This window comes from Chiloscyllium punctatum, chromosome 5 (genome assembly GCF_047496795.1).
Source record: "Chiloscyllium punctatum isolate Juve2018m chromosome 5, sChiPun1.3, whole genome shotgun sequence".
Classification (NCBI taxonomy): Eukaryota; Metazoa; Chordata; class Chondrichthyes; order Orectolobiformes; family Hemiscylliidae; genus Chiloscyllium; species Chiloscyllium punctatum.
Genome location: NC_092743.1, coordinates 38,301,078 through 38,313,510, shown reverse-complemented (window position 1 = coordinate 38,313,510; position 12,433 = coordinate 38,301,078). Strand labels below are relative to the sequence as shown.

Below are 12,433 nucleotides of genomic sequence, written 5' to 3'. Positions count from 1 at the left end.
CCTTTCTGAAGAGAGTTTAAGCCCTGTGCCCAGTGTGTCTCTGGTGGAAGTGAAACACTTTCACCACAATTTCAATGAAAAGTAGCGATGTTCTCCCAGGCTTTTGGCCAGTAATTGTTCTCAATTAACAATGATTTGGTGTGTTGTATTTTCTTTAAGCTCTTTTCAAGTTCCGAGAATTTTCCAGACAGGGCCAATCTATAAGTTTAATGGGCCAGCATGCTTCAGTTCACTTGCTGGTCTGCACAGATCAATGGATTCATTCCGCTAAGGAAATAAAGTGACAAATCTTCACACAGGAAGTTTTCTCTCTCCCCTAGATGTTATTTGGCTTGTAAGTGGTGGCAAATATTCTGCCCAACATCCCTCCTTTTTGTTAGGAATGCACAAGTGATTAGATTCATTGTGTGGCCCTTTTAAAGATGTCTCCAGTCAAACACGCACGGTAAATTAAACGGGGTTGTTTTATGCACAACCTGACAGGACTTTGAGGTTGTTGCTCTACCCCACAGCCGAGCAAAGACATTGGTGTTTGCCTTACCAAGAAAAGATCAAAACTCTCAACAAAGACCCAATTCACAAAAGTTTTTAAATTATGGCACAGGATTAGTAGAATATTTCAGGGAATTTTGACCTCTTTAGTTCTAAAGAGTGAAGCTCAGGTTCAGCAGATTTCTCAGAACCTGGAAAATAATAGAATGAATAGAATGCTGCAGCACAGAGTAAAGTTAGTTGTCCCACCTATCCATCCTGTTGTATTTCCCCTTAAGTTATTCAGACAAATTTCATTTTCTAATCACTTCCTGTATTCTTTGATAGAATTTCTGAATATCCAACTTACAGGCATTTAGATTAGAATACCTACAGCATGGAAACAGGCCCTCTGGCCCAACAAGTCCACACTGACCCTCCATAGAGTAACCCTCTCCCCCCACATTTCCTTATACTTCCTCCTGACTAATGCACCTAACACTATGGATGATTTAGTATGGCCAATTCACCTTTGGCTTGTGGGAGGAAACCCACACAGACAACAGGGAGAATATGTAAACTCCACACAGACAGTCACCCAAGGTGACTGGAGTTGAACCTAGGTCCCTGGTGCTGTGAGGCAGCAGTGCTAACCACTGAGCCACCGTGTCACCACTTTGTACAAACAAACATGATCCTACACAGGAGGGTAATTTTAAAGATCCAATATACAAACGATTTTTGCACTCAACAACACTATGTAAAAGATACTGAAAATATTTGTAGAACAATGGGGAAAGAGCAGGACTAATTGTACAGTTAATTCAATGTGCTGGCACAAACACAATAGATTGAGCGGTCTCTATTGTGCTGCAAGATTCTACACAATTTTTTCACACAGATTCCAAGTGAAGAAATCAATGAATTTCTCTTAGAGACAACTAATCTGCTGTACCAAAGGATTCAACTATGTGCTCAACTGTGAACTTTCTGCAGAGTGCAGATCCTAACAGTCGCTACTGTTTACCCCTCCGTATCTCTCATCACCGGAATACTACTTCAGATTATTGACCAGATGCTCATAAGTAGAATATTCTTTGGAGTAGTTTAGCAACCAATGATTTGCTAAAAATACATATGGCAAGGCACCAAGTGAAATGGCCACATTAACAATGTAGATCTGGAGGAAAGGATTGGCTCATTCAGATATTGCACTCCAGAAGACTGATGGATTATTTAATACTGAAAGACATCAAGGCATGCTTTTTTCAGTTGCAATGACAAATATTTCAATGTCAGCTCTAGTCCATATAAGGTTCACAATGGTAGATGGAAAATAATATTTTTATCTGTACAATACAGGGCTATGAAGATTGTTCATGTCTAATATTACTCGGAGGAATTCAGCATTGAAGATTTGTTGAAAAAATGAATTATTTCAAGTTTTGTTGAATTCTCTAGAGTGGTTTCTTTGAAATAGGTCATTGAAAAGTCACTGTCGACGTTCAAGATTATTGTTAATAAGGCTTCCTCAAAATCATATGGTATGCTATTTTGCTGTAGGTCTCTGCTGGAACTGTTTTGAAAAGTGATTGGCTTGGAGACGTTTTGGTTTTACCTGGTTAATTTGGAGAAAACCCTGATAAGAACAAACTTCCCAGCTGATCACTGTCAACTCTGAAATGATGTATTTGCAGAGACTAAGAATACACCAGTAATTGTAGACTGCACATGCCCATACACATAATAAAATAAAATTAAAAGGAAACAAAACAAATTACTTTGCCTGATACTTTTTTGTTACATTTTGCAATATATATTTTCATTTAATTACATTTATTTGTATGTGTATGCTGGCGTTTTATTTTGTAAATGTGTCATAGAGGTCAGCAGGATACAGCCTTTTTTGGAAAGCAAACCCTCTAATTGTATTCAGGGTGAAACCTATTTGTCATTTTGAAAGAGTGATTGAAAAAATATCTCAAGATTATATTTCCTGACCAAGCTGTGCCTTGGCAAAACTTCAGAGACAACCTTTTAATGGCTTGACCACACCACCCAGAGCTTCAGAGCAACAGACTCTGGAAGAATCAATGCTTTAACCTTTTGCCTTCAAAAATAATCTATTGGTCAAAGCGCGGTTGTTTTCAGAAAGCCAGTCTCTGCGGAGAAATCTTTATTTTTCTGTTTTCCTGAAGTGGGCGAGTGTGTGCGTATGTGTGTGTGTGTGTGTGTGTGTGTTTGTGTGTGTGTGTGTTTGTGTGCGCGCGTGCGCAGTCAGTCAGAGATCTGTGTTCCAGTCAGTCAGGGATCTGTGTTCCAGTCAGTCAGGGGGTCTGTGTTTCAGTCAGTCATGGGTCTGTGTTCCAGTCAGTCGGGGGGTCTGTGTTTCAGCCAGTCATGGGTCTGTGTTCCAGTCAGTCGGGAGGTCTGTGTTTCAGTCAGTCGGGAGGTCTGTGTTGCAGTCAGTCATGGGTCTGTGTTCCAGTCAGTAAGGGATCTGTATCTCAGTCAGTTAGGGGTCTGTGTTCCAGTCAGTCAGGGATCTGTGTTCCAGGAGTCCCCGCTCTTTTCCCTTTGGTGAGAGAGTCCAGAACAACAGCCAGGAGTCTGGTTTAGGGTGAGAGGGGAAATACTTAAAAGGGCCAACTTTTTCACGCAGAGGGTGGTGCATGTATGGAATGAGCTGCCAGAGGAAGTGGTGGAGGCTGGTATGATTACAACATTTCAAAGGCATCTGGATGGATATGCAAATAGAAAAGGTTTAGAGGGCCAAGTGCTGGTAAATGGGACAAGAATAATTTAGGATATCTGGTTGGCATGGATGAGTTGGACCGAAGGGTCTGATTCCATGCTGTACATCTCTTCGTCAGCACAGAAACAGACCCTTCGGTCTAACCAGTCCCCACCGAACATAATTCCAAGCTAAACTAAATCCACCTGCCTGCTCCTGGCCCATATCCCTCCAAATTTTTCCTATTCATGTATCTATCCATATGTCTTTTAAACATTATAATTGTACCCGCATCCAGATCTTCCTCAGGAATTTCCTTCCACACGTCAACTATCCTCTGTGTAAAAGAATTGCCTCTTGAGTCTTTTTGAAAACTTTCTCCTCTCACCTTTAAAATGTGCCCCCTCGTCTTGAAAACACCCATCCTAGGGAAAAGACAACTGCTATTAATTATATCTGTACATCTCATTATTTTACAAACTCCTATCAGGTCGCCTGTCAACCTCCTACGCATCAGTGAAAAAGGTCACAGCTTATCTAGCCTTTCTGTATAACTCAAACCTTCTAAACCCAGAAACATCCTGGTAAATCTCTTCTGAACCCTCTCCCCCATTGATAACACCCTTCTTATAAGTGGACATAGTACTCCAGAAGAGGCCTTATCAATTATCTGTGCAACTTCACATGACTTCCCAGCTCCTATACTCAAAGGACTGAGCAAAAGCCTTTTTCACCACCCTGTCTATATGTGACACAAATTTCAAAGAATTATCTACCTGCACCTCTGTTCTGCAACACCACCAAAGTGAGATTAGATGTGCAAAGAAGTCTGATGAATAATGTGTAAAATTCCATGAGTAGAGCATCAAAGGATGGTCAGGGAATATTCCACACAAACCTATTCTGAGGCAATATTTGTTTGAGGAAAAGAAAATTTCAGCGTCGCATATGATTTGCTCATTAATAATGAGACTTTGGACATGCATAGAGACCTCAGATTTGAGATATTTCAGAGGTTACACCAGAGTCACTTAGCTACCACAAAGGGTCAAGCAAGAGTTTGAAATTCTGGTTGGTGGCCAAGGCTCTCAAAGTCATTAGGTGAGATGATTCCTAATTGCATCAAATATACTATCTATTGACAGGAGTAAAGGGAATGACTGATGGGATCTTCAGTTCTGTCCAAGGCAAGGGAGAGGGGGGATGACTCCCATGCCAATGTAATAAGGAATTACAATAATTCCCCAGCATAAACACCTCTCAGACTTCCAGCTTCTGGTGTTTGTGTGGCTTCATGGTCAAAACCAATAATGCCAGTTTCTTGAGAATGTATTACTTTGGTAAGCTTATCTTGCAGAAGCTGTTTTGTTACTTCTTGCAAATAATATGCAGTATATTTTTAAAGAGACATACTCATAATATAATCACCCTATACCATCTTAAGTGGGGTCACTTGAAGCATGACATGCCAATAAAAGGGAGCTGCAATTTGCAATGAATAAATTTTCTTCAACTTAGCCTGAATACTGAAAAGCCTGTGATTGTAAAATAAATGTATATGCAAGGAGCAGTCTTAAATGTCTGTTTAATCCTTCAGTACAACGTTAAACACAATTAGATCATATGTTACTGGACATAACATAATATTGCTTCATGAGGTAAATCCCCATGCTGTAAGTAGAAGTTGACAACATGATTACAGGTTGTGGTGACAGAGAAGGCAAATGAAATGGTGGAAATAAACAGGAGTACATTATAGTTTCTACAAGAAAGCAATCTTCTATTGCTTTGATCAGTTATTGATGGGGCTGAGAAGATACCTAAGTAGTGATGAGGTATCATCTGGCAATTCTCATTCTACCCAATAGAATTTCAGAGAAAGCATAGAGAGTTCAAATTTTCGACCTCCGTTGAGAAGATTGAGGACACAATTAAAGAGATTGATGAAACTCCACAGTAGTCAAAGATAAGAGACTGATCCAGAGGTCTTTTTTTTTGTTTTGGTGGGGAGGACATGTTGTGTAAGTGTAGTGTAAAGAGTTAATGAAAATATGTCAATGAAATAGTCTGCCTCATCAAGGAAAGTGATGCAAGGTCACATGGCTATCAGGAGAGTTTTCACTCTTGAAGCCTTGTGTCAAGTCTTGCACTAATTAGTTCAATTCCCACACCGATCGAGGTAACAATGAAGGATTCTCCTTCTCAACCTCTCCGCTCACCTGAGGCAAGGTGACCCTCAGGTTAAACCATCACCAGTCATCTGGAAGAGCAGCCCCATGGTCTACTAAGACAATGGCAACTTTACCCTTTGTTCATATTTATCATGCTAAACAATAGGTAAAATAGGTAAAAGAAAGGTAATACTTGCAGAAATCCAAGCTACCTATGATCTTTATCTGCCACACACCCAGACAGAAGTGAACTAGCACATCCAAATCACTAAACTCGCTGCTGTAACTTGTAGAAGGTTGAACTGATGCAGTTAATCTGTTGCTTGTTGTCTTGATCGATGGTGACCTTTGGAGAGAGTTGGCTGCTGAAGTATGGGAGTCTAAAAGAGTCGCACTGGAAAAGCACAGCCGGTCAGGCAGCATCTGAGGAGCAGGAAAGTTGAGCATATTCCTGATGGAGAGTCAACTGTCCTACTCCTCAGATGCTGCCTGACCTGCTGTGCTTTTCCAGCACCGCATTTCTTGACTCTGATCTCCAGCATCTGCAATCTTCATTCTCCCCAGCTGAAGTATGGCAAGTGGTCAGTATATCGCACATTTTCTCCTTCAATGTACCTTGGATATGGAATATTTGGCTGACCAGGTGTAGGTTGCTATACAGGTTTTGGCAAAGTTTAAGTACAAGCTGCAATTTACATATTCAGAACCAAAGAGATCGGGGAGGGTTTGCTAATCTAGCATAGTGTGGGCAATAAAACCACAGATATCCCTCAAACTATAGGTCATGTATGTCTGTGCAGGTCAACTTAATATTGGCACGGTGGTGATTGAGGGTTTGAAAACTCTCATTTAGACAGAATTTGATACTCACACCAGAGGGTAGATTTTCTTTCATGAAGTGAACAGACACTATAACACACATTGGAAACGGGGGCGGCCCAGTGGTTAGCACTGCTGCCTCACAGCGCCAGAGACCCGGGTTCAATTCCCGACTCAGGCAACTGTCTGTGTGGAGTTTGCACATGCTCCCCATGTCTGCGTGGGTTTCCTCCAGGTGCTCCGTTTTCCTCCCACAGTCCAAAAATGTGCAGGTTAGGTGAATTGGCCATGCTAAATTGCCCTTAGTGTTAGGTGAAGGGGTAAAAGTAGGGGAATAGGTCTGGGTGGGTTGCTCTTCAGAGGTCGGTGTGAACTTGCTGGGCCGAAGGGCCTGTTTCCACACTGTAAGTAATCTAATCTAAATCTGATGGGGGCTATCACATTGGAGGGATCTTGTTTCAGAGCTCCCACTCAGGGTCTATGAGGAAGAACAAATCTGTTCACCACCAAGAAGTCAAATAATGGATTCAGAAGAAATATCGTTGCCCAGAGGCAGTGAGAATGTGATTCAGCTGCATGTAATGGTTATGGAAAATGCCTCTTTCTACCATATATATTCCAATTCTGCATAAGACTCTAGAATAGAATTTGCTCAGAGAATCTCAGAGACAAGAATATGCTAGGAAGGTTACAATATTATTGAACGGTAAGGAGATTGAACATCAAACATCCCCAATGGGAACACGTAGACAAAAAACAAAATTTCTTTACACTGACATTTGCAAGTCCCAGTCTTAACTTCCTTCTTCTTTGTAAGCATTCTGTCATGTCCAGCAATGGTTCCTTGAGTTTGGAGGGGAAACAGGCTGCAACCACAGATAGTGACTGTGCAAGAAGCGCCTCAGCTGATTGCTACCTTCCGGATGTCAGTGTTTTAGAAGGAAGAAGCCTGGGTTAAGCATATACCACTTCCGAACCGGCAGAGTCACGCCACACCACGCCTGTCAGGGAGAATGGCTGAGCTGGAGAGCTGGGAGTTTGGCAAAAGCGACTTTGTCTTATTGGATAACCTCACCATAGAAGAGTTCTTAGCGAATTTGAAAGTGAGGTGAGTTTTTAGATGGGAAGTGATTAGAAGCTGAAATGAAGGCAGGAAGTAAAACTGAAAGGGTTTAATGCTCCTTTCACTTGATATTTACGAAGTCAGAGACACAAAAATTAAAATAAAATCCTTGGAAATGTGCAAGGAAATGAAATGAAGTAGGACAGAGTGACCACATTACATGACATTTGATGTAAAGATTGTCGTAGAAGATAACAGAGCATTGTGATAAAGCAGAAGCAAATTTAAAACAAATCCTAGGAAAGTAGTTTCTTGTCAAAGCTGTGGAAGCATCAATCAAGTAAAGCAAAGTATGATGGAGTCTAATATGTAATTGGATACTTGGTTGAAAATTAGCTCTAAAGTGACACAAATTGATTAATTAAATGACATTTTTATGTTAGCTCTGGCTATTAATAGTATATTTGTTTCTGAGTAAGGCAACTTTGTTCACACCCAAATCCAGAAAATAATTTCAGCTTGCAATTGGTCAGCTCATCTGTTGTTATAAATCTTATCGGTGCCTTTGTTGCTTCCAGACTTGACTAATTATAATGTTGTCCTAGTCACCAAAACATGCCCTCTAACCCACTCTTCCAACATCCACCTGACACCTCACCCCCAGCTCACCTTGACCCCTGCAATAAGCATAAGAACTGAGAGCAGGAATAGCCCCTCAACTCTGCTCCACTGTTCAGTACAATCATGGCTGATCTCAGCCTCAACTCTAACTGTTCTCTATAACTCTTTATCCATTATTAATTTAAAATTCATTTTTCTCTTCATTAAATTTACTCAATGTCCTAGCATCTGCCACACTCTGGTAGAGCGAGTACAAACCCATCCTACTCAATCTGTCCCCATAAAATCTGTCTGTTCGTATCTACTATCAGCTGACATAGAACAGGTTCATAATAGTGTGAGTAGTCAGCATTTGCATCCTTCCAAATGATGGCTTGTCATATTTCTCCACACAATGGGAACTGGAGCACTCTGACAAGGATGGTGATGAATGACAATGTGGAATTTTAGCATTGGGCCTTATTCAGGTAAACGCCTCATGACTTCCTGATGAAGGGCTTTTGCCCAAATGTCGATTTTCCTGCTCCTTGGATGTTGCCTGACCTGCCGTGCTTTTCCAGCACCACTCAAATCTAGACCCTGATCGTGAGCATCTGCAGTCCTCACTTTCGCCTGAATGCCTCACCAGTCATGATGCAAAGAAACAGCGGGAGATTGCAAGTGCTGCATTAATATTGAATCCCTCTCCTCTCAACCACAAAAGGCATCACCACATTTAAGAGTGTTGCAGTATATTTAAAGTTAGCGTTGAGAGGGAATTGGTTGCGTGCCCCTAAGCAGCCAATATGACCTTGCATTAGTAGCCTGCTTTGTGGCCTGCAGGCATCCCTTTTAAGGTCATGTCTAATCACTTTTGATTCACAGAGCTGTCTGTGTTAAATCTGCAAGGACCACTGACATGATCAACATTGCTTTTAATCAGCATTTACATCCCACACAGTTAGACACTATGAATTTCATATGCAGGATGATATGATTACAAACGACTTAAAGCTGCACTCTGTAAGTGCATGATGGATCCAATGGCTTATTAAAGAGCCTCCCTTCACTCAAAGGTGAAGCCCACATTATTGGACAGCAAACAGACACTGAGTCCACTCACTCTAGGCATAGTCACAGCCATTTCCCATTCATTGGTCACATTTAGGAATTGAGAGATCAAGGAAGACAACATACAGTTAGGGTTAGGATGAGTGTTAGGCTAAGCCCGTGTCCCAGGCCTAGCTAAATCAGATAACCCCCAACCCCCCAACAACCAACATGCCCCTCTAAACTAGCTTTCTATGGACAGTCAATCTCCACTGAGCCCCCACTTGCTCCCACCTACCACTTGAACTATATCTCCAACCTTTACCCCTGAATTCCATCACTACAGTTTGGTCTTGCCCACCATCGTCATACATACTCTGTCCTCTGACACCTCAGCGGAGGTGACCGTCAATAACCCACGCACTCCTGCAGCATCCGATGTCTAGCTCCCCCCTCACCTTTCATGTTGAATCTCCCCACTTCATCATCCTTGTCCCGCCTGTATCCCAGGTTACTGTGTTTAGTTCTAAGTGTTGAGTCCCCCAACCTAAACATTCATTCCATTGATACCCCACCCACCCCCACTCCCAGGACTGACCATGCTCCATCTCCAGACCAGTTGGGATGGTCAACCCTGACAGATGACTGATGGACCTCTTGCTGTTCTCTGTGCATCTCCTCAATTGACAATCTGCAAATTTCTATTCTGACTGTACAAGATATGCAGGACTGAGTATGGTCCTCTCTCCATACTGCAGTGAAATAGATCCCCTGACACACACTACCTCAACTAGATTCTGACTGTACTCAAGCCCCTGTACTGATCATGGATACTGCCCATGATAGATTCCACCATGACTCTCTGAATAATAGCAGCCCCTCCCCCTGACTTGATTTGACTTGAGACATGACCACTTAGTTGTTGCACATGCTGTGTGTTTGTCCTATAGGCTGTCAGAACATGCTGATAGTGTGAGATTGATGTAGCACTGTACCATTCAGCAACATGTCCAGCCCTTTGACTGATGGCTGCTGAACAGTATGACAAGCTGTTTCTGTACTAAACTGCAAAGCAAAACAAAAGTGCTATGGTCTTTAAACAGCAACTGAGAGGGTAAAGTGAGAAAAAGGGCAGGCAAGATGGGGATATTTTCCAATAAAAATCACCAATGCTCTCCAAAGTGCAGCATCAAAGTTTTGAAGTATTCTGTGAGTGGGTCAGAGATGTACCATGACATTTTCAAGAGGCTGGCATTCGGTAGATGCCAGTGCCTTTGGGCATGGGTTGTGTACAGTTACAGCCGACAGACCATAATCTGTTATCCAAGATGGAAGTCCCGAGGAGCAAGCTGGATTGTCCAGGTACCTGGTCTGACATTCACGTTGAGAACTGTTGGCACCTATTGTCTGTTTGGCTGGTGGAGAGTGCACTTTAGTGAGATGAGATGAAATCAATAATGAGGGTGAATATATTCAATAAACCTCAATAAAAGGCACCTCCTCTCTCATTTGTGAGAATCAAATCTTGATATCTGCAACTTAGTTGAAAAATGCAACTTGTTTCTCTCCATGTGGAGAACTGCTGCTGAACAATTACATTAACTGTAGTGTGGCTTATGGGAAATGTGTCATTAAATGGAAGACACTAAACTACACCTTGGAAGATAGCTCCAAGCAACCTTGTGCATCCATACATCAATTGTGGATGCACCAGGACTGTGGCAAACATCGTCCTTTTGCTAAAAGAGACTGCATTCAGTTTGTCAAGAATTTTGTGGTCAACAGTTTGCATGTGGTCATTGCACTTCCTCCAACACTGCCTCCAGACTGGCAGAGGTATTGACTGGTATTGACTGCAATGACTGTGTGCACCTATTACCTTTGCCAGTATGTCTGGAGAATCTCCATTCTCTGTGTAAAAAGAACAATTTTATCTTTAATTATTCTCTCATGGGATGTGGGCATCTCTGGTAAGGTCAGCATTGTAACCCATACCTAATTGCTCCTTGAACTGAATGGAAAGGACAATTCAGGGTCAACCACCTTGTTGTATGGAGTCAAATGTAGGCCAGATCAGGAAAGGATGGCAGGTTTCCTTCCTGAAAGAAGGGCTTTTGTGGTGCACTAGTAGTGTCCCTACCTGAAGACCTGCGTTCAATTTTTACCTGCTTCATTGGTATGTTATGCCATCTCTGAACAGGTTAATTAGAAAATATCTACCTTTGCAAAAAGACAAACAGATTTTATTTCTTACAACAGTTAATAATATTATCCTAATCAACATGACTGAAACTGTTTTTCAATCCTAGATTTTATTAAATTAATTTAAATTCCGCCAACCAGCATTGCAGAATTTGTGTCACTGGAGAATGAACCTGAGCTATTTGACTACATTACCTCTCTTAATCTTTTAATCTCCTCCACCAAAAATCTCCATGCAGCATCCAATAGGTTGGAGTTCCCTTTCAGTGCAATTGCAGGTCAGATTCTCTTCAATCATAGCTCTGGGCAAATGCACCAGCTGCAGTGCACCTCCCCTTTAAGAGGGAAGTCTTAAGCAGTGGAGGCCAGCCTTAAGTGGTGCAAACCACTCAAAATATTGGTTCCCCGCTGATACATCCAGCCAGTGAATACAATGTGGATAGCACTGCCTGGATGCAGAAATCATTCAAATGAACAAGCAGATTGAAGCCTGCATTACCAACAAAGTGCAGGGTCGTCAATCTGATTCCAATCTCTGAACTCCTCTTATCCCCACGAAACTAAAATATTTCTCTGTTTCTGTACTACCAAACAGCTATAAATTTTCAAGTAATGGCAAGTGTGGATTCTAACAGCTTGCATTTAATATGAAGGAGGGAAAGCTACAGGTTTTCTTTATTATAAGTCATTCTCAGCCTCTGGGCATACTTATGAAAACATTATTTATTGCAATCTCTAGTTTGTCAAGGGGTATTAAGAATATTCACTGAGTGCTGGACTGGAGTGACATATAAATCAGACTGTCTTGGAATGCCAGATCCCTTTAACTGAATGACATTAGAATCATAGAATAGTCAAATATTTCAGTGCAGAAGGAAGCAATTCCAACTATCATGGCTGTAATGGCTCCTGAAATGGCTACCCAGCTATGTCTGTTCGACCACCTGTCTCTGTGGCCATCTGAATTCATCAGTTTCAAATATGTCACAAGCCTTCTTTCGAAACCTCTGTGGAATCCACCTCCCAACTCTCTCAGGCAGCACAATTCAAATCCTAGCAACAAAGAAGCTTCTCTTCATCTTATTCCTAGCTCTCTTGCTGACAAGCTGGAAATTGTGATCCTGAGTTACTGAAATGGGAGTTAAACAACTCTGCAGCAGCTTTCACAATAATTTTCTGGTACCAGCCCACACCCTGCTCAGGTGGGATTTGTGCTTGCGATTTCATTAACTCAGCAAGTAGGCTATTGTATCCATGCAACAGCTTTACCATCCTAGTACAAAAGAGGTAGAGAAAGGAATGGTGCTGTAGTGGTGCTGGTTT

The 12,433-nt window shown here is 41.8% G+C and overlaps 1 protein-coding gene across 1 annotated transcript in view; it reads left to right on the top strand.

Moving 5' to 3' along the window:
- The first annotated feature begins 7,196 nt into the window (after positions 1-7,196).
- Positions 7,197-12,433, top strand: part of LOC140476993 (unconventional myosin-Id-like) — a 143,344-nt gene continuing 138,107 nt past the window's right edge. Inside the window, exon 1 of the mRNA XM_072570059.1 lies at positions 7,197-7,303. Within this exon, the coding sequence (XP_072426160.1) occupies positions 7,209-7,303 (95 nt within the window). The 5' untranslated portion in view covers positions 7,197-7,208. The remainder of the gene's footprint in view (positions 7,304-12,433) is intronic.